This window comes from Giraffa tippelskirchi, chromosome 7 (assembly GCF_054371585.1).
Source record: "Giraffa tippelskirchi isolate mGirTip1 chromosome 7, T2T-mGirTip1v1.2.pri, whole genome shotgun sequence".
Classification (NCBI taxonomy): domain Eukaryota; kingdom Metazoa; phylum Chordata; class Mammalia; order Artiodactyla; family Giraffidae; genus Giraffa; species Giraffa tippelskirchi.
In genome coordinates this window covers 74,342,100-74,369,215 of record NC_137281.1, presented here as the reverse complement: position 1 = coordinate 74,369,215, position 27,116 = coordinate 74,342,100, and the positions used below count along the sequence as shown (strand labels likewise).

At 41.6% G+C, this 27,116-nt stretch overlaps 1 protein-coding gene across 3 annotated transcripts in view; it reads right to left on the bottom strand.

Annotated features, from left to right (window-relative positions):
* Positions 1-27,116, bottom strand: part of SV2C (synaptic vesicle glycoprotein 2C) — a 275,854-nt gene that overhangs the window by 18,291 nt on the left and 230,447 nt on the right. For all 3 annotated transcript variants that reach the window (XM_081513944.1, XM_081513942.1, XM_081513943.1), the window contains 5 exons: positions 12,459-12,592; positions 11,904-11,993; positions 7,324-7,434; positions 6,791-6,879; positions 1,092-1,250 (listed from right to left, as the gene is read on the bottom strand). In XM_081513944.1, coding sequence (XP_081370070.1) covers positions 1,092-1,250; positions 6,791-6,879; positions 7,324-7,434; positions 11,904-11,993; positions 12,459-12,592 — 583 coding nt within the window. The remainder of the gene's footprint in view (positions 1-1,091; positions 1,251-6,790; positions 6,880-7,323; positions 7,435-11,903; positions 11,994-12,458; positions 12,593-27,116) is intronic.

Here is a 27,116-nt window from a genome sequence, read left to right as displayed (position 1 = left end):
TTTTTTCTTAAAAATATGACATACTAGGAATTTCTAATCAGATTACAATAATTTTTAAATAATTAAGTCAATTTTCAACCTAGAATTATAGAGCACTTGACTCCAAGATTTCTGTGGAAAAACAAGTCAGATTCAAGTCAGTATTTTATGAGGGAGAGTAAAGGTGATCCTCTGTGGATCAGGCCTCCCAGTGAGTTGCCAATCCATACAGTTACCTCCTGGTTGGTAACTCTCCTTTTCATTACACAAACCATAAGCATCCCACAGAATTATTTTTCATCTTTCCAAACTGGTTTTTGCCCAGAGAAACTTTTATCAATTATGTTAGATTTTTACTTTGATCTCTTTTTAAATTGGGAGAATTTCCTAAGAATGATGTAAACCAACAGAAACTCGTACCAGCAACCATTTGCTCAGGTAACAAATAATGGGTAGAAACGAGGGCCTTGTCTGCCCCTTTTCATCTCCGAAAAGATAAACCAAGACCATTTCTTGAATCAGTTGTCCCTCCTCATCACGAGGAGTTCCACATTCCATACTCAAAAATGTCCTCTGCTAACTTATCTCCTATTTTCAAAGCCCTTAACTTTGGAAAATCATTCCCATTCTTTAACTGAAACTTTCTCTGATACACCTTAACCCCAATTCTTGAACCAGCATAGTGGAGAAGGAAGGAATTCTGAAGAGTAGCCCCCTTTTCTGGGGACAGAAAACAGGCATGAAATTACATGTCAGATTTCCTCTTTGAGTTAAATAACACTATAACCTGTTTTCTCATAATCTTCACTCTTCCCTTCCATAACTTATTTTGCTCGCTTTCCAAGGCCTCTCTGAATTTTCACAGCAGTCAATTCCACTTCTTTACAAACGGGAAGTAGCTCAGTTTAAGAAGTAATTTAAGTGAATTAACTGATATATGTGTATCTTTTCTTTAAAGGCCATTTGGAAGCATTTGAATTCAGTCTGAAAATGACTACATGTACAAACTGAAAAAAAAATTATGCATATGCATATTTTAGTGTCATGAAGGCAAATAAGAAATACATTTTTAAGACGAGGTAGGAAATTAAATGATTTAAAAGTTTCTGGACCTGCCATTGTCGCATTCCATTCCGGTAATAATCTGATTTGCCATTGTAAAGTTAATAGTTGCATCTGAAAATTTCACTTTTGGTTCATCTACATTTTTCAACACATTCGACTGCAGATGTTTAATGACATCGGGGAACCAAACAGATAATCCGTAGTACCTGCAAAGACAAAGAAATGTGAGTTCGTAAAGGTATTTGCTTTCAAGGTTTTTGATCATCTTTACTATCATTATTCTGAATTCTTTTTCAGGTAGTTTGTCTATTTCCTCTTCATTTTTTTGGACTTCTGTGTTTCCAGTTTGTTCCTTCATTTGTGTAGTATTTCTCTGCCTTTTCATTATTATTATTTTTTTAACTTATTGTGTTTGAGGTCTCCTTTTCCCAGCCTTCAAGGTTGAATTCTTTCTTTCTTTTGGTTTCTGCTCTCCTAAGGTTGGTCCAGTGGTTTGTGTAAGCTTCGTATAGGGTGAAATTTGTGCTGGGTTTTTTCATTTGTTTGTTTTTCCTCTGATGGGCAAGGCTGAGTGCAGTGGTAATCCTGTCTGTATTACCGTTCAGTTTTTTTTGTTTTGTTTGTTGTTTAGATGAGGTGTCCTGCACAGGGTGCTACTGGTGGTTCCCTTTGTGTGAGTTCTCACAATTTGATACTCCCTAGGGTTAATTCTCTGGTAGTCTAGAGTCTTGGAGTCAGTGCTCCCACTGCAAAGGCTCAGAGCTTGATCCCTTTTTAAGAATGATCACATGTCAGGATTCCATATCACAGAGAAACCACCTTTTCCCGTCACTTCACCTGGAGCTGCTGCCAGAGCTGTGGCCATGGCCGCCACCTAGAGACCCAGTGGGTGCGCACTGTAAAGGCGTCTCTAAAGGCGCTGGTACTCTAGTGGCCACGACCATCTCCCTGCTATTTTCAGGGAGCTAGTGGTTCCCGGAGAAGCACTGTTAATTAGGACTGTGTCCCCACTCCCCCCACCCCCACCCCCACCCCTTAGAATTATGGGTCATCAAACAGTGATCTCATTGGCCCCTCCTCATCACAGGTCTGCAAGAATCAAGCTAGAGGGATGCCCTGGGTTTCCCTGGAGAATCACAGGTCCTGAGGCCTTCCTTGAGAAGAGACATGTATAAGAATTCCATCCTACACAGGCACATCCTGGCCCAGAGGTTTCTCCTCATCCCCTTAGGCTGCACTGAGGAACTCCATCTCCTAGTCTCGAGCTACAAACTCCTGGGGTCCCCAAACTGTGAGGGCCCTTAGAGAATGACCTCTTTACTAATGCATGATTTTTCTTCGTTCCTTCACTACTGTGGTCCTGTTAGCCTGGGGGCAGAGCCCATGCCCCCGAGGTTCAAGGCTGGGCAAAAGGCCATTTAAGTATTTATTGGAAAAGCCAGGCTATTGCCCACTTTCTACCTCTCACCTCTAGTACGTTATTCTAACAGGTTACAGCTCAGCCACGCTGCCATGATCTTCAGAGCAGTAGCCACTAACCACAGGTGTGAGCAGTTAAATGTGACCAGTTCAAATGAGACATACGTATGGGAAAAATGTAAAATTAAGTCATTAATCATATTGATTAAATGTCAAGAAATGATAATATTTTGGACAAAATGAGTGAAATAAGCTATATTATTAAAGTTTGTTTCACCAGTTTCCTTTTCCTTTTTTTCACCCCTTTTTAAATGTGACCGCCAGGACATTTAAAATGATGCATGTGCCTGATGCTATACCTTCACTGGACAATGCAGTTCTAAATTGGTGCTTCCAACCCAAAGCAGGGTCTCTGGACCAGCAACATCAGCATCACCTGGAAACTTGTTAGAAATGCAGACTCTCGGGCCTCATCCAGACCTGCTGAATCAGAAAATGTGGAGTGGAGTCCTCCAAGGAACTCTTCTGATATTCAAGTTTGAGAACCACTGTTCTGATTTGTACCTAGTTACACCGAGCTACACAGGGGAAGCAGTGGTTATGAGAATCACTTGTGCAGATAGACAAGCTAGGTTTAGAATCCTGGCCATGCCACTTACCAGCTATGTGATCTTGGGCAAGTTATCAAAGCATCAGTTACCTGCCATCTCTAATATTAGAATGATGAGAGTAACCACCTCCCTGGGTAACTGCTTGGATTAAATGGAATGCAAAATACCCAGCACATAGCAAGTGCTCAAAAGACTAAGTCGTTTTTATCATCTGCATTGTCATCGGGATTTCTGAAACATCTCTGCCTCAGGATTCCATAGATTCCAGTCCCTTGTCTTCACAGATCATGAAATAATTACTGCAGGGGTGTGAGTGGTGGCCACTGAATATGAAATGACTCTGGAGGCAGCAACTCTGCAGGGCTCTCTATTCATATCCAGAGGATACAAATCTTCAAAAAGGGCAACAATGACGGAAGCATGACACCCTGGAACATTCATTATCAATAACATGGAGGAGTTTCTGCTACTTTCCATTTATTCAGCCAGTGTTTACTGATAAGCCACTGAATGCTACACATTGAAGTTTCAGGGACTTTATAAGGAAATCATAAAGCTTAAAATGTGCTCAATAACAAATAAGTAAACAAAATAAACCATAGCTATTATCCTGTAACTCTTCACATTTCAAGAGCAAGATGTTTGTTTTGCTTTTTCTTTGGATCTAGCTAGTGTTTAGCACATAGTAGGCATTTGCACATGTCCATGCTAAGTCACTTCAGTTGTCTCCACTCTGTGTGACCCTATGGAGTGTAGCCTGCCAGGCTCCTCTGTCCATGGGATTCTCTAGACAAGAATACTGCAGTGGGTTGCCATTTCCCCCTCCAGGGGATCTTCCTGACCCAGGGACTGAACTTGCATCTCCTTGTCTCCCGCATTCAGTTCAGTTCAGTTGCTCAGTTATGTCCGACTCTTTGCCACCCAATGGACTGCAGCACACCAGGCTTCCCTGTCCATCACCAACTCCCAGAGGCTACTCAAACGCATGTCCATCGAGTTGGTGATGCCATCCAACCATCTCATCCTCTGTCATCCCCTTCTCCTCTGGTCTTCAATCTTTCTCAGCATCAGGTTCTTTTCCAATGAGTCAGTTCTTCACATCAGGTGGCCAAAGTATTGGAGTTTCAGCTTCAACATCAGTCCTTCCAATGAATATTCAGGACTGATTTCCTTTAGGATGGACTGGTTTGATCTCCTTGCAGTCTAAGGGACTCTCAAGAGTCTTCTCCAACACCACAGTTCAAAAGCATCAATTCTTCAGTGCTCAGCTTTCTTTATAGTTCAACTCTCACATCCATACATGACTACTGGAAAAACCATAGCCTTGACTAGATGGACCTTTGCTGGCAAAGTAATGTCTCTGCTTTCTAATATGCTGTCTAGGTTGGTCATAGCTTTTCTTCCAAGGAGCAAGTGTCTTTTAATTTCATGGCTGCAGTCACCATCTGCAGTGATTTTGGAGTCCAAGAAAATAAAGTCTGTCACTGTTTGCACTGTTTCCCCACCTATATGACATGAAGTGGTGGGACCGGATGCCATGACCTTAAGTTTTCTGAATGTTGAGTTTTAAGTCAACTTTTTCATTCTCCTCTTTCACTTTCATCAAGAGGTTCTTTAGTTCCTCGCTTTCTGCCATTAGGGTAGTGTCATCTGCATATCCGGAGAAGGCAATGGCACCCCACTCCAGTACTCTTGCCTGGAAAATCCCATGGATGGAGGAGCCTGGTAGGCTGCAGTCCATGGGGTCGCTAAGAGTCGGACACGACTGAGCGACTTCACTTTCACTTTTCACTTTCATGCATTGGAGAAGGAAATGGCAACCCACTCCGGTGTTCTTGCCTGGAGAATCCCAGGGACGGCGGAGCCTGGTGGACTGCCGTCTATGGGGTCGCACAGAGTCGGACACGACTGACGTGACTCAGCAGCAGCAGCAGCAGCATCTGCATATCTGAGGTTATTGATATTTCTCCTGGCAATCTTGATTCCAGCTTGTGCTTCATCCAGCCTGGCACTTCACATGATATACTCTGCATATAAGTTAAATAAGCAGGGTGACAATATACAGCCTTGATGCACTCCTTTACCGATTTGGAATCAGTCTGTTGTTCCATGTCCAGTTCTAACTGTTGCTTCTTGACCTGCATACAGGTTTCTAAGGAAGCAGGCAAGGTGGTCTGGTATTCCCATCTCTTGAAGAATTTTCCACAGTTTTTTGTGATCCACACAGTCAAAGGCTTTGGCATAGTCAATAAAGCAGAAGTAGATGTTTTTCTAGAACTCTCTTGCTTTTTCGATGATCCAGCAGATGCTGGCAATTTGATCTCTGGTTCCTCTGACTTTTCTAAAACCAGCTTGTACATCTGGAAGTTCACGGTTCACATACTGTTGGAGCCTGGCTTGGAGAATTTTGAGCATTACTTTGCTAGCATGTAAGATGAGTGCAATTGTGTGGTAGTTTGAACATTCTATGGCATTGCCTTTCTTTGGGATTAGAATGAAAACTGATCTTTTCCAGTCCTGTGGTCATTGTTGAATTTTCCAGATTTGCTAGCATATTGAGTGCAGCACTTTCACAGCATCATCTTTTAGGATTGGAAATAGCTCAACTGGAATTCCATCACTTCCACTAGCTTTGTTCGTAGTGATGTTTCCTAAGGCCCACTTGACTTCACATTCCAGAATGTCTGGCTCTAGGTGAGTGATTACACCATCGTGGTTATCCGGGTCATGAGGATCTTTTTTGTATAGTTCTTCTGTGTATTCTTGCCACCTCTTCTTAATATTTTCTGCTTCTGATAGGTCCATACCATTTTTGTCCTTTATTGTGCCCATCTTTGCATGAAATATTCCCTTGGTATATCTAGTTTTCTTGAAGAGATCTCTAGTCTTTTCCAGTCTCTTGTTTTCCTCTATTTCTTTGCACTGTTCACTGAGTAAGTCTTTTCTTATCTGTCCTTGCTATTCTTTGAACTCTACATTCAAATTGGTCTCCTGCATTGGCAGGAAGATTCTTTACCACTGAGCCCCCTGGGAAGCCCTGACAACTATTTATTGAGCACTTATTTTGTGCCAGGGCCATATATCAGTGAGCGAAACAGTTTAAAATCCCTTTTCTCACAGAGCTTCCAGAGGAGGAAGACGGAGCTTTCTTTATTCCTACAGAATGAAAAAGCTTTTTGTCTATGAGAAGATGATAGAAGTCACAATGGGGAATAATAAAGCTGAGAAGGGGACAGAGAGTCTGAAGAGGGACTGAGAAGCTGCAGTTTTTAAAGGGTACTTAGGGAGGTATCACTGAGAAGGTGGCACAGGAGGAAAGCCTCAAAGGAGGAGAGAAATGAGCTGGTCCATGTCTGGGGGCAGGGCACAGACCTGAGATGGGACATGTTCAAGAAAGTTCTGGCACAATGGAGGAAGAACAAAGAGGCCAGCGGGGATGGGCTCCGCCAATGAGGAGAGAGTGGAGAGATCATGGGAGCAAATCATCCTTGGTCTTATTGAACTTTCCAAACACTGTTGGTTTTGCCACCCCAGCTTTATGACAACGTAAATAAAATGGCTTCTTGACAAAAACTGTAACTGTTAGCAAATCTAAAATGAAAAAAAATCCTCGAGTTAATAGCATCACACAGTATAAGAGAAGAAAGCAGCGAGGTTGGGAGTTACAGTATGGAAATTTAAAGATTTCATTCACCAAAAATGTAAGGATCACTTACCCAAAGGACAGCGTGAACCACACAATTGTGAGTTTTATGGTATTTTCCCTGACTGGGTAGGTGAAACATTTCATAAAAGTCAACCAAATCTGTGAAATATCAGAGAGTTAGTTTTCTTATGCCAGTCCCTAGGCAACTCTACTTCCCAACCCCCTCTGACAAGTTATAAAAACATGTTGCCTTTTCTTTGGGCTGGATTCATTTGGACTTAAAATGTAAAAGCTAAAGGCTACGGGAAACCAAATGCTAGGATTTGTATTTATCAGTTTCCAACAGACAAAGTAAGTCGAGATGTTGGTGTACCCCATCACTGGTAGGACTCCTTGTTTAACATCTTCCCTCCCCCAAAAAGCAATGTCTTGGCTATCCCGCTGATTGCAAGGGAATCCCATTACCTGGTCCCACACCAGGAGTCAGGTGCCCTGGGCAGGAGGGGGAAGCACCCCACTTGTGGGGCAGATTCTGTCAACCCTGTTTCTGACTAACCTCAAGTGACAAGTTGGCCCGCGAGTCAGGGCAGGCTTGTTACTTACTCCATACAGTTCTGTGCGGATGCGGACAAAGCACCTCCTGTACCACGTTCCCGTGTCACTCTCAATTTCAATCAGTTCATCTATCTGTCTTGGGGTTTTGATTCTGTTTACCTGTAAGGAGCAACAGAGGGCAAAGTGCTGAGTTTTCGTCTCTGAAGTTGTAGAGTTTAGGCTTACAATTTGTTTTTAAAGGAGTGAAAGCTGACTCCAACAAAAAGGAAGCAGGTGTTTGATACATAAGCAGGTATCCATAAATATGAGACCACTGGTGTCAGTATACAGACTAAAAGGCACCTAAAAGAACTGAACAAAGAATGAATGAGAGGGTGAATACCATTAAGAAGAGAGGGAAGAGTAAGTAGTAATGGAATTAAATGAAACAAAATGCCCTTCTCTGAATCAAGACTAAAAAGGCACACATTGGGAGGTGGGGGAGGGAAGGATTGAGAGTTTGGGATTAGCAAACTATTACAAAGAGAACGGATAAACAACAAAGTCCTACTGTGCGGCACAGGGAACTATATCTTATGAAAAACCATAACGATAAAGAATGCATATACATGTACAACTGAATCCCTTTGCTGTACAGTAGAAATTAACACAACATTGTAAATCAACCCCACTTCAATAAAATAAACTTTAAAAAGAGGCACACACTAGCAGATAAAACTCCAGATAGAGTCACTTGTGGATTAAGAATCACTTTGCTTAGACAATAGTGACTGGACACACCTTTCTTTGGAACCTACTTACTTGATGAATTAGGCCCCTTAACAGAGTTCTTAGAGCTTTCCCATATAACTTCCATTCTTGACCCTCTCCTCCTTCTCTCACAGCCAAATAGTGTGTGTTCAGTCATGTCTGACTCTTTGCAACCCCATGAACTGTGGCCTGCCAGGCTCCTCTGTCCATAGGATTTCCCAGGCAAGAATACTGAAGTGGGCTGCCATTTCCTCCTCCAGGAGATCTTTCTGGCCCAGGGAGCAAACCCGTGTCTCCTGCATTAGCAGGCAGATTCTTTACCCCTATCATCACCTGGGAAGCCCAAACCCACAGTGATTAGCCAGCAAATACCCACAGGTGACCTTAAGATGAGGTCCAATGAATGCGTTTAAGCTGCAGCATCAACACTGACTCTTCAGTGACAGAAGGGGAACAAATGATGGAGCCTGTATGGTACAGCCTGTATCCATGACTTAAGCTAGCCTCCTTTTCCTAAGGAAAAGAGCCAAGAGTCAGGAGAAGCAACACCTTCAGCACAGAGAATGAAGCCTGAAAAGAGGGGAACAAAGGGAAGCATTCTTCCTTTGTGGACCTATCCCATCTTACCTTGTTAGTCAAAATCTACCTGCTTTTGACAAACCTGAGGGAGGACACAGAAATGCGCACACATGCTATCCCTGCCAGGGATAGCTTCTGCATAGATCTTTCTGGAGAGACTGCCAACGTCTGAAGCAGTACTTCTACTGCACAGATCCAGGTACCGAGACTGGCTGTTGACAGAGGTGATTTGAGGACCCTCGGTATCTTTCGAATTATACCAGGTGGGCAGCAGCCTCTCCCTGGCTATGTAAACAAAGATGTCTGTATTTAGTGACGATGATGTCTGAGTTAAAAGCAGGATTCCAAATAGGGTCAGCTACAAGCCATTCATTATTTTGTGGCACTCTAGAGCTTTGTTTTCTTTTTAAATCACAGGGGTATTCCTTTTTTTTTTTTTTTTTAAGATAGCATCACCGACTCAATGGACATGAACTTAAGCAGGCTCCAGGAGATAGCAGAGGACATGGAAGCCCGGCACGCGGCGGTCCATGGGGTCGCAAAGAGTCAGACGTGACTTAGTGACTGAACAACTAATTCTTGGACATGACTTAGCGACTGTCAAAAAAAAAAAAACAAATTCTTTTTTTGTACTGAATGCAAGATTCATTGAATTCTATAGTGTTTTACAATTTTCAAAAGTTTCACGCAGATGATTTCACACAATCCCATAATAATTCCTTTTTTTTCTCCTACCCCTTTTCTGTCCCTCTCCTCTCCTCCCTCTTCTCCCCACTGGTAACCACTAGTTTGTTCTCTGTATCTGTGAGCCCATTTCTGTTTTGTTATATTCACTAGGTTGCTGTGTTTTTTAGATTCCACATAAAAGTGGTATACAGTATTTGTCTTTCTCTGTCTGAATTATTTCATTTAGCACAATGCCCTCCAAGTTCATCCATATTGCTGTAAATGGCAAAATTTTATTCTTTTTTATGGCTGAGTAATATTCTACTGTTTATAATATCTTCTTTATCCATTCATCTGCTAATGGACACAAGCTGCTTCCATATCTTGGCTATTATAAATAATGCTGTGAACAATGGGTTGCATGGGTTCATGTATCTTTTCAAATTAACGTTTTTGGGTTTTTTTGGATGTATACCCAGGAGTGGGATTGTTAGGTCATATGGTAGTTCTATTTTCAGTTTTTTGAGGAATCTCCCTACTGTTTTCCACAGTGTCTTCACCAATTTACATTTCTCACCAACAATGTACAAAGGGTCCCTTTTCTCCACATTCTCACCAACATTTGTTATTTGTGTTTTTTTGATAAAGGCCATTCTGACTCAATATATTACTTTTGAGAGGCTTCTTCTCCACTCATCAATGTTTGTTTGTTTGTACGTTCTTTCATCAACACCCATGGGAGCCAGGACTGGCACTAGACCCTGGAGATGCAATCATAAAGCATTGTGCTCTCTAAGCAATTACCATATAAATCAGAAAGCATCCCAATGGAAATCTACATCAGATGGGAGAGACATACTGTACAGAACACCCAAGCTGACCTGGGAGTGAGAGAGAAGACTTGATGGACTGTGGAATTTGAGCTGGAGCTTATGGAGAAGTATGGCATTTGCCATGTGTATCAATGATTTGAAGGGCATTCCAAGTGGGAGGAATGCCACATGCAAACATCCAGAGGTGTAAGAGAAAAGACTGTATTGGAAACTGCAATGAATCTTTGTGATTCCTGAAGAATGGTGCAAGGGCAGAGGGCAGTGAGTAGGGAGGACTGAATCAAATCAGTGGCAATAAGGGTAGAAAGTAAGAGACAATGATGAGAGATATTTAGTATGGAGAATAGTAAGACATACTGGATTTTTTGGACATAATAAAGATAAAGGAAAGAAAGAAATAGGATAGTTTTCAGGGGTCTAGTTTTGGTGGTGCTGGTGGCACTTGCTGATAAGTCTTCAGACAAAGAAGAGATTTGGAGACTTTTCAGGTGAGAAGTTCAGGTTTAGAAATTCAGAATTTGAAGGGCCTAGAGTACATAGGGAGTATGGCCGCAAAGCCCTTCAACATGTATGTCTGGAGCTCAGTTTGTCCATTTGGAGAAAAAGATCTGGGAAGTAGCTGAGATCAGCTAAGGAGAATGTGAATGCACTTAAAAGAGGAGTTTCCTGCAAACAACGTCCTGAAAAACAGCATTCAAATTAGGTACATAGGAAGAAGACCTTTGAGGAAGGCATGTGAATTCACCATGTTGTAGATATAATAAAAAAAAAATCAAATGTGTCATGGTGGAATCCTGTAATGACTTTGGAAGTCACATACAAATGATTGAGATGACCCATTCTTTTAGAGTTGTCCCATCTTATTCCCACCTAATCTATATACAGTCATATTAACGTGGATGGTCACGAATGAACTTGGTAACTCAGGCCTTCTAGAAGGAAAAGCAGGTTAGCAGGGCAATGAGGTTCTACAGAGACACCTTCTCAGAAATCTTGGGTAGAGGGTTTACTCTCAACTGGCTGAGAAGAGTTAGGTGACATTGAGTATCTACATGACACCTCAAGATTCCTTTTGCCTTATGACCCTTTAATTTAAATATATTCTTCCTCTGTAGTGCATCTACTCAAAAGAAGGGCCCACTTACAGGATTCCAAGTCCTCAATGTTGGACATCCCTTATTGATCATTGTTCCTCCATTACACTGCAGAAAACATTTTTATTAATTAAGAATCTGTGATCATTTGGATAGAGGCCAGACTGAATTATACCTTCATATTATGAAAAATCCATTTCATATAAAAAATGTAATGAGTCAATAAGTGTCAGGAGATTGTTTAATCAGGAACTATTTCACTTATTTTAAGAACTATAACTGATACTGTTTATAAGACATTGAATATTTTGTTTATATCACCTTCAAATCTAACTTAGACTTGACAATTTTGGTCTAATTATATGTTGCCTACATCAAAGGATTTAAAAACCACTCTTTTTTATTTTGGTGGAGGTTCTGAGAAAAAAAAAAAAAAGACTGTTCTTTCCAAAAAATACCATGCATTCAATTTTTTAGTAGTTTAGATGAGTTTTCCCATTGAGAATACATTTTGTAACTGGAGGATGGAAGACCACTCCATGCAGAGGTAAAAGCACATACAAGAGTAGTGCAGCAGGTAAAAAGGCAAGTATGAGATATTGAGAAACAAGTGGCTGGTGCAGCGAGAGAAGGATTTACGACCAGGCCTTTTCTGAGAAGGTTTCTCAGCCTTTGGCTAGAGGATTCACTGAGAAGCAGTACTCACTGTGAAGACCTTCTCAGGCTGACCCCGTGCTCTCATGTTTGTGTCATGAATTAACTTCAGAATCATCCAGGCTTCATCATGTTTTCCAACCTAAGAAATATGAGTAGATGGTGAATGGCCAGGAGGTGAAACACACATGCTCCTGATTTTCCAATAACCATGTGGTATTGTCAGATCCCATTGGGTACAACAGTGCAAATGGTTTAGGTTCATCCCATTGGAAACACAGACTACCTGGATACCCTGAGTGCAGCAGCAGCTCAAGGAATAGTGTTTCATTTATAAAATGAATGTTTCATTTATAAAATAAGGTGCGTTTTCTTCATCGAGGGAAACCACTTGCTTGAGGAGGAACATTAGTGCTTTCAGGCCATGAGACAGCCTTTTCTCACGGTGGTTGTTGAAAGCATGTCTCCATGAAACCAAACCCTCCATAGTTCTGTAGTAGGAAGGAAAAATGTACCTCCTGAAGAGGCAAACATACTCTTCTAGGATTAAAAGGAATTTGTTTCAATGTCTATGGCTTCCTTGAGTATTTGTAATGATGAACGTTACCTCCAGCAAGAACCGCGGGCTTTCGGGCATGAACGTGAGGGCCACCACGGAGGAGACACAGGGGAGCGCGCAGACGATGACGAACACACGCCAACTGTGGAACTGGTAGGCTGAGCCCATGCTGAAGCTCCACCCTGGGAAAGGAAGAAGGGAGGGGTGAGGGAGAGCGAGGACCCCACGTCACTGTGCGTGTCCACACCTGGAGCTGATTAATGGTCCAATCTTACCGCCCCCAGAAGAATGAGCTGATCTGGGCATTAGCCACAGGGACCAGCTCAACTTGAAGATGGCCAATAACAGTGCTGAGAAGAAAGGTGCTTGGAATCAAAGCGGGCTGGGGCTGAGGATGGAGGCGCATGTATATTTCTGGACAACCAAACTGCAAAGACCAAGGTAAGTGAATTTGGGACAGTGCTTCCTCCAGCAGACTCCTGGGCCGGGTATCCCCTATCTGCTCCTCCAGATTACTCTGGACCCTTGTCTCTGCCGTGAGCCAGGAAATGGCCCTCCGTGGACCACACCAACTGGCTGCCTTGTCCATCAGCTTCCAGTTGGGTTTGAATAAAGGAAGCATTGGCAGGAGAACAGAGGGGGGGATTAGGGTTCAGGATATTTATTCCCCTTACTTCCCTTCTCCCCTCCCCCTGATTGCATGGAGATTTGACAGTGGGTGTGCTCATCCCTGGGAACCTTCTCGTGGAACCACATCGCTTGTCAGGTTCTGGCAATCCCACTCTCCTCCTGACCTCTGAGGCATCAGTGAGTACGGGAGGCCCTTCTGCGCCTAGTTCCAAGGTGCTTTATTATTCTCTATGGGTTTCTCTTAACCGTTCCCACACAGCTCTTTTCAGTGATTCCTGCTGAGGGTGTCACTGGTTTCCTGCCAGCACGCTGACCAGCACAATGATTAAGAGCTGGCGTTTGCCAATGCTTCCACACACATATGCCATACACTAGACCAAGAGAATTTTAAATTACTAGCTTTTTATTATAATGAAAACAAGCAAATGGGATACCAACAGAAATCTCTTCAACAACTAAAAGAAAAGCAATATTTGAATGAATATAAAATGGTTGACAGCAAAATTCCACCATGATTCTAAAGGAGAAATAATGAAGCATATCAAATCTAATTGAAAACAGAGATGAGATTTATGGAGGCAGAGATGAATTATGGAGAGGCAAAATTCTAATTTTCGCAATGCTTGGTATTTAGAAGGCTGCTGTGAGCAAAAGTCAGATAGTCTACATTCCATACCCAGGAGAGCAGTGTAATTATTCACTGTTTGCCCAGGAGCCAAGAGAGATTGTGAAGGTGACATGAGTTCCTCAAGGCCCAGCAGCTGAAGTTATACCAGAACCTTCTCCACTGGGATTTGAGGGGGAATCTTATACCACACACGTCCTCATGTCTGTGCTCACTCTTAAACATGGAATTTGTTGATAAATGATGTAAACACCAATGACATGTGACATCAGCCTTAGATTCATGAACATCTTCTGGGAATTTAACACTTGAGGACTCTGTGGACTGCTAAATTAACTACCTCATAAGCTGTGGGAGGGGATCTCAATGTTTTCTGTAGCGGAAGTTCAAATGTTTCAAATATCCAAAATACAGAGGAAATTCTATGACGGAACTAAGAAAACATACCGTGCTCACTTCACATTGGATCTGAGAGCTTCATATAAAGGAATTCTTTTTCAAAAGTGCTGGAGCCGACAGAAACGGGTCCCCACCTATGTATCTGAGCTCATCTGCTGCTGGCTCCCTCACTCCCTTGGTCCAGCTCACCAACATGTTGCCAGCTCTTTGAATACACAAAGCTTAGTTCCAGTTTAAGGGCTTTGCCTTATTTCCTAGGAAGCCCAGCCTTGCATTGAAAGGATGGTGGTTGTACGTCAGCCAGCCTTTCTAAGAGTGTTGAAGTGAGAGATTGTTTAGTATTTCTTGTCCTCAATGAAGTCCCCTCAGGGTCTTTGTATTTGACATTTTCTGTGCCTGAACTGCTCTGAGCATTTGCACACGTGGATGCCTCCTTTGTACTTTCCAGGTCTCAGTTTAAGGTCATTTCTTCAGAGAGGCCCCAACACTCAATGCCACTTTTATCCTCAAGGCCTGTCTTATTGTCTCTACAGCACTTACCATTATCTAAAGCTGTGTATTCATTGATTTGTTTATTTGTTTACTGTCTATCCCTTTCCACACCATGAAAGCAGAAATTCTGCTTTTGTTGCTCATCAATATCTCTCCAGTGCTTTTAGCAAGTCCTGGTCCACAGGAAGTATTCTTTAAATATTTGTTAAACAGATGCACACACATACACACACACATGCACATGCATACCCTTTTGTGTGACTGCATATATACATGAACATATACAGAATCACTGCAGGCTACTAAGACATTAGTTACTCAGGTTTTCTCTTGAACACTTTTTTCTGAATCTGCATTGAACAACAAAGCAACCCTGATTTACTTTTTCAGTTAAATTTGCAGTTTGTATCCAGTAAAATTCATTCATACTTTTTAAACTACATTGTTCTGTATGATAAATGTCAGCGTCATGTACCCATCATTATAATCAGGATACAAACTGTTCCATCACCCCGAAACATTCCTTCCTGCTGCCCCTTTGGAGTCAACCCCTCCTCAAAGCCTAACCCCGGGCAATCACTGGTCTGTCCTCCAACCCTATAATTTTGCACAATGTCATATAAATGGATTTATATTATATGCCTCTTTTAAAATCTGGCTTCTCACACTTAGCATAAGGCATCTGTGTAGACTATTGCTCATATTAGTAGCTTGCTCCTTTTCATTGCACAGTAACATTTCCTTGTAGGAATATTTCATTTGTTTGCCCACTCACCAGCTGAAGGACAGTTGGAATTTCTCCATTTTTAGGGGATTATAAATAAAGCTGTTATAAATATTTCAGATGGGTTTTTGTGTGTCCCAAAGTTTTCCCTTTCTCTTGGGTAAATATCTAAGAGCAGGCAAATTAAGTCATTTAATTAGTTTAGCTTTATAAGAAATTGCCAAACTATTTTCCACAGTGGCTGTAACATTTTGCCCTCCTACCACTAGTGTTGATACTTTTGAACTGTGGTGTTGGAGAAGACTCTTAAGAGTCCTTTGGACTGCAAGGAGATCCAACCAGTCCACCCTAAAGGAAATCAGTCCTGGATGTTCATTGGAAGGACTGATGTTTAAGCTGAGACTCCAATACTTTGGCCACGTGATGCGAAGAGCTGATTCATTTGAAAAGACCCTGATGCTAGGAAAGATTGAAGGCAAGAGGAGAAGGGGACGACAGAGGATGAGATGGTTGGATGGCATCACCGACTCAATGGACGTGAGTTTGAGTAAACTTCGGGAGTTGGTGATGGACAGAGAGGCCTGACGTGCTGCAGTCCATGGGGTGGCAGAGTCGGACACGACTGAGCAACTGAACTGAACCGAACCATTAGTGTATGGGAGTTCCAGCTGCTCCACACACTTCCTACCACTTTTTTGTTAGTTTTTTTTTTTTGGGAGTAGGGGTAAGTTTGGGCCATTCTATATGTGTGTAGTGGTATCTCATCATGGCTTTAATTTGCACTCCCCTGATGTCTCATGATATCTTAATTTACTTTCTGTTCATTCATTCATACTTTTATTAAGTGCTTCTATGTGCCAGTCACAGTGCTGAGATGTGGAGGCTAACACTTATTCCCTGCCCTCAATGAGTTAGAGTCCAAAAGAAGAGGCAGATGTGTTAACAGACATGATAAATAGTATGATTCATGCTAGAACAGGTTCTAAAAAAAGGGTAGAGGGAGTACAGAAGGGATAGAGGGGTATCAATCCCAAGGAGTCTTCTCTTAAGAGCCAAATTTCTTGTCTGATTCAGGTTTGTGACCACAGAGAGCAAATTCTTAAATTTCTAACCTTCAAGTGAGAGATACAGTTCAAATCAGTACCAGAGAAGTAGGTGAGACCGGCCAAGACTAACTGTGCCATGTCCGATCCCCAACTCTCTTCTACCACATGACAGCCATCTGACATGAAGAGAGGGAGGAGAGCCCTTGACCCAAGTGCGAGTCCCAGAAAAGTTCAACCCTACTTGCCTTTCTGGGTATGCCCTGGGCTGGGGGAGGGGGAGACTGATGGATGACATTCTGTGGCCTGAGTGAGGGATCAAAATAGTGAGGATTTTGAGAAATGACCCTGCAGATGCTTGGTAAAACTAAAATACCATTATTAAGATTAAACATGAATGAAAGAATAATGGAGTGAAACACTGGCTGCCATGACTCCTCAGCCATGAATTCTCAGGACCCCTCCTCTCCAGCTCCATTTCAAGAGGAGTTACATTTGCATTTGCAAGTGACGCAAAGCCCAAACCACAGACATCAGGAAGTGGGGAGCCATCAGCGTGAAGGACCAGACCGTGATATGAACCACATGCAGTTGGGAAAGTGGTTATTGCTTTAGGATATTCAGCCACACTTAGTAAAATGGATCCTTTTCTTCATGTTGGCACCACGCCTTTTTTGTCTTACCAAAAAAAAAAAGATTCTTGCAGAGACGGTGGTTCTAATTGTCCTCTGGACTGTGTTTAAAAATATCTATTAAAATGTCAAACTGAGGGATTTATTTACACATAATGTAAATTGCATGCAAGGAAGGACCTCAATTAGGGTATTACAGAAAGCAGTGACTGTACCACGCTAGTCAATGCAGCACTAATAAGAGTGTTCTGTGTCTTGCATGATAATCAAGGCCATTTACCAGGCTCAAGCTGATGTGTTCTACGACTGCAGAAACCAGCTGCCTTCCCAGCTGCCTGACCGTCTGAAATCTCCCAAGGTGCCAAGACAGAAGTGTGGGGTGCATGGAGAAGAATGCTGGCTTTCATGTTCTTTTCTGGGTTCTGTCCCTGAGCATGGGTGAGTTAGCACCTATTCTGTTGATTCATATTTGGTTGCTAGTTATCTGATACTATCAATGATCCAGTCTTTGGTAAGAAGGTAGATTTTAGGGATAAAACACAGATCCAATGTTCTAAAACATTACTATTAATTAATATTAATAAAAATAAATATTATAGGTCAGATCACTTTTCAATAGCTAAGAATTAAATCACCTATATTTATATGTCAGTGGTGTTAACTCACAAGGCAGATTGCCAACTAAAGTTCTCTTTGGAAAAGTGGCTCCCAAATCCATTTTTCTCAAGTGGTCAATAAGCTCAGGAAGCGAACAAAGATCAGATGAGTTTCTGCTTTTATTCTTATAGAAATAAAATGGTATCCCCTTAACCTGTCAGTGGTTTAAAGTATAAACACTATCTAATCAGCATGAAACATTAGTCCTCAGCTAGAAACTTAGACTGTCATGCATCTAGCATCATCTGTGACGTCCTAAGATTTAACCTGGTAGAGCTGGACAGTTCTTGTGGCCGATATCAGCAAAGATTTCTCACTTTCTTCTCATTCGTTAAAAAAAATGTGGGTGTAGGCAGGAAAACGTGAGGATGAGGGAAATAGTTAAATAAACTACGGTACAGGCATGTTATGGAAGACCATATAACTACTGGCAAAGAATGAGGTAGATTTTTCCGAACTGATTTTGGAACTGTCCAAGTTATATTGCTCAGTGAGTTCTTTTCAAAACAGTGTAAATAGTGGTGGTTTCACTTTTATATACACATAAACTGTATCATTATATCTAGAATACAAGTTGGAGGAACAGACACCCAACCACTTTACATGGCTATTCAAGGTAGGGAGTGGGAGCTCCTGAGGGCCTTTTGCTTTGGCATTATTTAATTTTTGAGTTCTGTGTCACCTTGTACTACTTTTAACTCAAAGCGGGGGAAAAACCTTTTTAACGAGTGGCAAGCCTTTGGTTTTTCTGAAATGTAAGGTCCGACGGGAGAAGAGAGAAGACAAGGAAACTAGAATGATTGCCATGACACTATTTAGCATTCACACAATTTTCAGAACTAAACTAACGTTAACTGTGATTGTGATGCATCCAAGCGTTGGCACCATAGGGATCACTTACGGAGAGCAGTGAGGAAGTGCCCCGGTGTCTCTGGGTAGGAAAGGAATCGATATTTACAGACTTTTCATCTTTAAAACTGGAACCACTTATAGGTTGATTTTGAATTCCCGGGCCAAGGCCAGTTACACCTCAAGTAGTAATAGCATGAGCACCGTTGCCGACAGGGATGCATACAGCAATGTCACACACACACACATACACACACATGCAAACAGACCTGGCTAGGATCTGCCTGCAGTACATAATCATGCCTCTAAGAAGAGAGAGTCAATTCAACTGGATTTCCACATTTGAGGGGGGTGGCCCAAGGGGATCCATCTGTAAGAGCTGGCCCACGCAACAGGCTGACCTTTCCTGCTAGCTTTCTCTATTTCCAAGCTCTGGTCCTACAATTTAGAATGTACAGAGCCGGTGGTAAACAGCAGCAGGAAGTTAGATTACGGCCCTGGTTCCTGAGTCTGGCTTGTGATCCTAACCACACTTTTGAAGAAGCAAGCTTCCTGATGGCTTTTGCAACACAGAAATTCATGGGCTTATTTTTCAGGGTGTATCTGCTGTGAGTGCTCCAAAGATGAAAAGAAAGAATGAGAGGACCTTTCCAGAAAGAGTTCCTGGTAAAAGCATGTAAGACTCATTCAAGCATGATGCTTCCCAAGCTTCACTGACTGAAATAAGTCCGAAGGCTTAAAAAAACCTGACAGCATAGTGTGTGTGTGTGTGTGTGTGTGTGTGTGTGTGTGTGTGAGAGAGAGAGAGAGAGAGAGAGAGAGAGATGTGAGTATGTGTCTGTTTCAAACAAAAGTCCTTTGGAATTTTCTTTTGTAGACAGACAATAATATAGTACTAGTAAAATGATAATGTAGGTCAGTTAAAATTTTATCAAAGATTTTCATAAAAATATACACCACAATAGCCTATAGGATAGTCAAATTTTGATCATATACAAATGAAGCTTATATCATAAATGCATATAAAGGCAGCTCATTACTCTGTAAATACACATTGAATATATTTCATATTTATTATCTTATAGCACATATAGGCACACATTAACTTTCATTCTCTATTTTACTTACATAAATATTTATTTAAATGGAACTGTATATGTTTAGAAACATATTAATACATAAACTCTTACATAAACTGATGTTCATGGACAAATAATAAATCAACTGTATTCATTTTGTGAACAGACATTGTCTTAGGAAACCGAAAAGCAAACAAAAATAAATATTGGGAATTACATTGGTCGGAAAATTGGACTAATAGAGTCTAAAGCCCATGCGAGGGCTAAGGTTCTAAGATCTTGTGCCTATACCAGATGAAGTCACAGGAAAACCTCTCCTGAGTATAGATCCATGGTAAGAAATGGAACACTCGATGAACATTGGGGTACACGCGTCTCTTTCAATTCTGGTTTCCTCGGTGTATATGCCCAGCAGTGGGATTGCTGGGTCACGCGTGTACCCCAATGTTCATCGCAGCACTGTTTACAATAGCCAGGACATGGAAGCAACCTAGATGTCCATCAGCAGACGAATGGATAAGGAAGCTGTGGTACATATACACAATGGAATATTACTCAGCCATTAAAAAAAATACATTTGAATCGGTTCTACTGAGATGGATGAAACTGGAGCCCATTATACAGAGCGAAGTAAGCCAGAAAGAAAAACAACAATACAGTATACTAATGCATATATATGGAATTTGAAAGATGGTAATGATAACCCTATATGCGAGACAGAATAAGGGACACAGATGCATGGAACAATTTTATGGACTCTGAGGGAGAAGGTGAGGGTGGGACGTTCTGGGAGAATAGCATTGAAACATGTATATTATCATATGTGAAACAGAACACCATTCCATGTTCGATGCATGAGACAAGGGCTCAGGGCCGGGGCAATGGGATGATCCAGAAGGATGGGAAGGGGAGGGCGGTGGGTGGGGGGTCCAGGAGGGGGAACACATGTAAACCCATGGCTGATTCATGTCAATGTATGGCAAAAACTATTGCAATGTTGTGAAGTGATTGGCCCCCAACTAAAATAAATAAATTTATAAAAAAAAAAAAAAAAAAAGAAATGGAACACTTTCAAAACTGAACATAACAAAACCAACTTGTAAACCAGTTTGTACTGACACAGGTGCCCAAAGCTTGGTAGAAAACTTGTAGCAAAGTGATACTTACTCCCTATATTAGCAAATCAATCTGCTTTCAAATTAGTTGTCCTTATAATACTATTTTTTTTCCTAAAAAAATATGAAAAACATACATACAACTTCATGGCCTCTATTCTATTTCAGATGAAGATTTCCTTTTGTTCTTTGCACATGGTGTCAGCAAAACTTTGCTCATGATCAACAAAAGCTCTCTCTTCCTTCCCAGCAGATTTTTAATGACAGAGCTCAAGGAACCCATTCTTAGAAGAAAGTTTTTCTCCCGGGTTGGGGATGAGGAAGGGGTTGTAATATTTCCCGTGTTATGACAACAGAGGTCAGCCCGAGTGTTCTCTGTTGCTGGTGCCAAAGGTCAGACTCATACATCTCCACTAAATGCTGGCCTCTCTACCTGCTCCTGTTTTTCTAGCCCTGTTTCTTGCCTTGTAGCCTCTCATTCAGAACAAATCATTTAACACTTGACAAGCGAAACAGCTGCTTAGCTCATGATTCACGCCCCAAATGGCCCTTAGAGTTTTGTCATGTATGTTGAAAAAATTCCCTTTGCATTGGCTAGAAAATACATGTGATCACAGTGACCTGGGACCTCAGAAAGAGGACATCACATCATGCTTCCAGGCACACTGGATGGAAACATGACTCTGGGAGAGGTCCACTCCATTAGCCCCATAGCCGGATACTGCTGGCTTGTATCCAGTTTAATCCCACCCCGAGAAGAGCCTACTGATCATCTCAAGTTCCTGATGTTCACGGTCATCAGATGTTCATGAAAGACCCCAGTCCGAGTGGAGACACTCAACCTTCCTTCCTTACAGCCTTCCAGACCAGGAATGTGGGTGCCAGTCTCTACTTCCCTTTATCCCTGTGTCTAGTCAATCACTGAGATATAGGATGCCATTTTCTCCCAAATCTGTCTCTTTCTTTCCATCTCTGCATCAGTCCAGGCCCTCATCCACTGCCTAGGTCACACTAACAGGGCTCATCCGCAGCTGACATGGGTCCATAGGGCCGTGTCCATTGCTGCAATACTGAAGCATGCCTGTCACAGTTACGCCCTGAGTCCTGAGCCATGGATCTCTTCATGGACCAGCGACAGAAAGGTCTGCCTGGCCCAGCAGGGGCTCAGGACCTGGCTCCAGTGCTTTGGCTTTCTTCTCCTCTGACCAGGCAATGCCCTGTTGTTAAATGATTTTAGTATCACCTCTCTTTTTTCTTCTATGAACATATATTAATTTTTTAAATTAGGTAGAGCTCATGTACAATATTATGTAAGTTTCAGGTGTACAACATAGTGATTCACAATCTTTAAAGGCTACATTGCATTTTTAGTTGTCATAAAATACTGTCTATATTCCCTCTGCTGCACAATATATCTGTGTAGCTTATTTATTTTATACACAGTGGTTTGTATCTCTTAAAACTCTACTGGTACCTTGCCCTTCCCCGCTTCCCTCTCTCCACTGGTAACCGCTAGTTTGTTCCCTCTGAATCTGCTTCTATTTTGTTATATTCACTAGTTTGTTTAATTTTTTAGATTCAACATATAAGTGATAGAATGTAGTATTTGCCTTTCTCTGCAAATGGGAAAATACTTTTTATGGCTTAGTAGTGTTTCATTGTGTATAGAATGTAGTATTTGCCTTTCTCTGCAAATGGGAAAATACTTTTTATGGCTTAGTAGTGTTTCATTGTATACATATACTACATCTTCTGTATCAATTCATATGTTGATGAACACTTAAGTTGCTTCTATATCTTGTCTATTGCAAATAATGCTACTATGTACATGGGGGGGGTGCATGTATCTTTTCAAAATAATTGTTTTCATTTTTGTTTTCTTCAGATATATACCAGGGACTCTAATTGCTGGGTCATATGGTGTTTCCATTTTCAGGTTTTTTTGGAAATTGCCACACTGTTTTCCACAGTGGCTGCACCAATTTACATTCCCATCAGCAGTGTACACTTGTCTCTGCTCTCTCATCAGCATTTGTTATTTGAATACCACCTCTCTTTAACAGAGCTTTCAATCAGCTTCCAAACTGCCTAGTCTAGTCTAACTTCCATATATCTTCAAAAGACCTTTCCGTGAGAAAAACTGAATCACAAATTCACTTACAGCTTAAAACCTTTCAGTGGTCCTCCACTGGTCCTTCAGTGGTTCTCCATAAGCCTAGATTCTTTAGTGTGGCCACAGCGCCCTCCAAGACTGGGTTCCTGCCCACCTCTCCCTCCTCATTCCTCAGAAATCCCCCTTCCATCCTTGCTACCTGCTGTGCAACATCTTTGAATCTTAACCCCTTCCCATTCTTGTCAATTTGGAGAACTCTTAAACTTCAGTCTTCTATTAATCAGGTAGAGAGGATCATCCTTTGTAAATTCTTATAGACACATTAAAAAGTATTCACTTCCCCCACTGAGCTATCCTGGGATCCTGTGAAGTCCCATGGTGCCCGACACAGAGAAAAGTCACAGTAGAGAGTGGTCATTTGTTTGTAAGTCTGTTCCTGGAAGGCAGGGATCATGTCTTATTCATCTTTTGTACAAAATGTGGCAAAGAATCGTCACTCGACAAATGCTTCTTTAATTAATTTATAAAGAGCCTGGTCTTTGATTCCTTTAAGATTAGAAGTTTGCCTAATACTGTCAAAAGTGACTTTTTGGAAACATAGTGCTATATTGCCTAATTTCCAAATATGTGGAGTTTTGTTCTCCTGTTTCCAGCTTAATTTGATTAAGCTAGAACGTTATTTGATTTCTAGCTTAATTTCCTTGTGGAAGGAGATCATGCTTGGTAGTTTTTTGAAATTGCTTTACAGTAGTGTGTGTGGTCCATTTTCATTTTTCTAGCTTTATTGAGCTATAGGTAGACAGTTAAAAAATGTATATATTTAAGGTATATAACATGCATATATTTAAGGCTTACAACGTGACAATTTGATATATGTACAGCTTGTGAAATGATTACCATAATCAAGTTAATACACATTTACTCACATTTAAGATCTACCCGGCACATTTCAAGTACACAATACAGAATCATTATCTCTTGTCAGTACGGCACACACAGAACTACGGTCACATTAGATCCTCAGAACTTATTCATATTATAACTGAAAGTTTGTACACTTTGCCAGTGTCTCTTCATTTCCCCCAGTCTCTAATGTTACATCCTGACAATAGCTAGATGGAAAGGGGGCTTCCCCCTAGGGCAATGTATATATTTTATTTTGGACAAACATAACAATTCCCCCACACAAACTGGACTTCCTTTGGAAAAAGAAAACTCGCAAGAGTTAATATACTAATATGTAACTCAGGCACTTCTTATGTGTTTAAAGCATGTTTTATACAGATTGTTTGAAGATAAAACACAGCAACTGAAATCAGTTCAATTGTTGGCAGAAACCCAATTTATTCTTGCCCATTCCTGATTTATGACCCTGCAGGAGACATATAAATGCTATTTCTCCTCATCTGCTCCCCCCTTCTCCTTCCCCTTTGTTTCAAAATGTCAGGCATCCACCCAGAGTTACATTTCACCCTTGCTCTCTGCAAAGGATGACTGCTTGGGTCATTAATCTTGGCCCAGAAAGAAGTTCCTCGCTGCTACCGACTGGGGAAATGATGGGTCCTGGTGCATCCCAGGGAACGGTTTTCCAGGGCTATGGCACCACAAAAATCAAACCCAGAGTGACTGAGTCTGGGATGAGCGCAGCAGTTTTTCATTCAATGTCACCTTCTCTGTTGTTAGGAGAAACGATGTAATAACTCGGGGCACTCAAGGTGACAGAGCATTAGAGCACAAGCAGACCACTGCCCCAGCAGAGTGGCCGTCACACCAGCTCCGACCGGAACGCCAGTACCAGCACCTACAGATTCCCACGTGGGCTCCCCTTCTCCGCATGCCACACCCGTTCTCCTTGTGGGAAAGGATGGGAAGCTTTGAGGATCAACTGAAGCCTCCTAGGGGACACAGATGAAGTGCATTCAAGGCTGTAGGAGATTCCGGGATATTTACAGCACACTTGCCATGTGCTGGGTGCCTCACACACATCATCTTGTTTAATACATTGATGATCTTGCTTTCCTGGCCACCCCCACTCCTATCCCCACTGCAGGGCAGCCAGATAAAATCAGGTCACCAGTCAAATCTGACCGAAAATTTTTTAGTATAAACATATCACATGCAACATTTGGGACATACTTATACGAAAAATTATTTGCCTTTTCAAATAATTTCAAAATTATTTGATATTTACTTTTTAAAAATTCAAGTACAGTTGATTTGCAGTGTTGTGTTGGTTTCAGGTATACAACACAGTGATTCAGTTAGACATAAATATGTATCTCTTCTTTTCAGATTCTTTTCCCTTATAGGTTATTATAAAATATGAGTATAGTTCCCTGTAGGTCCTTGTTGATCATCTAGTTTATATATATTCTCGTAGTGTGTATATGTGAATCTAACCTAATTTATCTATATATATTATAGGAGTGTGTATATGTTAATCTAGCCTCCTAATTTATCCCTCCTTCACCTCTTACTGCTTTGGTAAGCCTAAGTTCATTTTCTATGTCAATGGGTTTATGAAAATCACATTAACTAGGTACCCGAGTTGCACTGTTATTTACTAAATCTGGTAATCATACCTCAGGAGACATTTGGCAATGCCTGGAGATGGTCTTGAATACCATGAGCTTGGAGAAGGAGGGGTACTACTGGCATCTAGTGGGTGGAGGCCAAAGATGCTGTTAGTATCTTATACAATGCACAGGACAGCTCCTCCACCCCCAGGGAGTTACCCAGCACAAATGTCAATAGTGCCTACGATAAGAGCTGTAGTCTCTGTGCCCATCTGTGGTACAAATACCCAAAATTAATGTAGAGAGAATAAGGATATTATAAAGCTGGTTTTCAAACAGAGGTTTGAAAACTGACTTCAGAAGACTTTAGATCTCATTCTTGTATGAATGCACTTTGTTTTTACATGAGTTTTTGTTATTAAGTTATAAGCTTTCTTTTTTTTTTTTTTGCTATGAAATTGATCTACAGGGGTTGTCATTTTTTTCTCCTCACCTACTTTTAAACACACGCTAAAGAACAAGTAAAGGTGGCACACTGTGAGAACAAAAGAGAGTTTTGTTCCCTTGGGGTCTTGGTAGAGGGCAGCATTATCCATCAAACACTTTCTGATAATACCTGCAGCTTATAAATGCCTATTACCACAAAAACGTAATAACCATCTTTCTTCCATGGGGCCTCCTGGCAGACTAGTGGTAAAGAATCTGCCTGCCAATGCAGGAGATGCAGGTTTGATCCCTGGATCAGGAAGATCCCCTGGAGAAGGAAATGGCAACCCACTCCAGTATTCTTGCCTGGAGAATCCCATGGACAGGGGAGACTGGTGGGCTACAGTCCATGGGGTCACAAAGAGTCAGACATGACTGAGCGACTAACATACACACACACACACACACACACACACCCTGTGATCCAGAAATCCTACACCTGGGTATTTATCCAAGAGAGATGACAATCTAAGCAGAGCTGAAGCTGCTCAGAAGACTTGTATAGGGCTTCCCTGGTGGCTCGGCAGTGAAGAATCCACGTGCCGATGTAGGAGACACAGATTCGGTTCCTCATCCAGGAGGATCCCACATGCCACGAAGCAACTAAGCCCGTGTGCCACAACCACTGAACCTGGGCTCTAGAGCCAGGAAGCTACACCTGCTGAAGCCCGGGTGCCCTAGAACCTGTGATCTGTAACAAGAGGAGCCACTGCAACGAGAAACCCACTCTCTGCAACCAGAGAAAAGCTCATGCAGCAACAAAGACTCAGCACAGCCAAAAATAAATACATAAAATTATTAAAAAATGACTTGTATAAAAATGGTCAGAAAACAGCCTCTAGGAAAATTAAAATTAACCCCTCTCTTCCCCACTTGCCCAACCCAAAGCCCCACATAAAACTGGAGGCAACTCAAACGTTCATGAATAAAACAGTGGAAGAACACATCATGTGAATCTATACAATGGGGTACTATTTTACAATAAAAAGGAATGAACTACTGATACATATAACAGTGTGAATTTTTAAGTGAACTTTCAGAACATTATACTGAATCAAAGAAGCCAGAAAGTTCCCTACTTTATTTATATGAAATTCAGCAACAGGCAGAACTAATCTTTGGCTATAGAAATCTGAACAGTGGTTGACACTGCGATGGGGAGTAGAGGGACTGACTGAAAATGGATGTGTTTATCTAGATTTGGGTGGTGGTTACACACGGAGCTATATGCTGTGTTGCTGTGCTCAGTCGCTCAGTCATGTATGACTCTGCGACCCCATGGACTGTAGCCCACCAGGTTCCTCTGTCCATGGGATTGTCCAGGCAAGAATACTGGACCGGGTTGC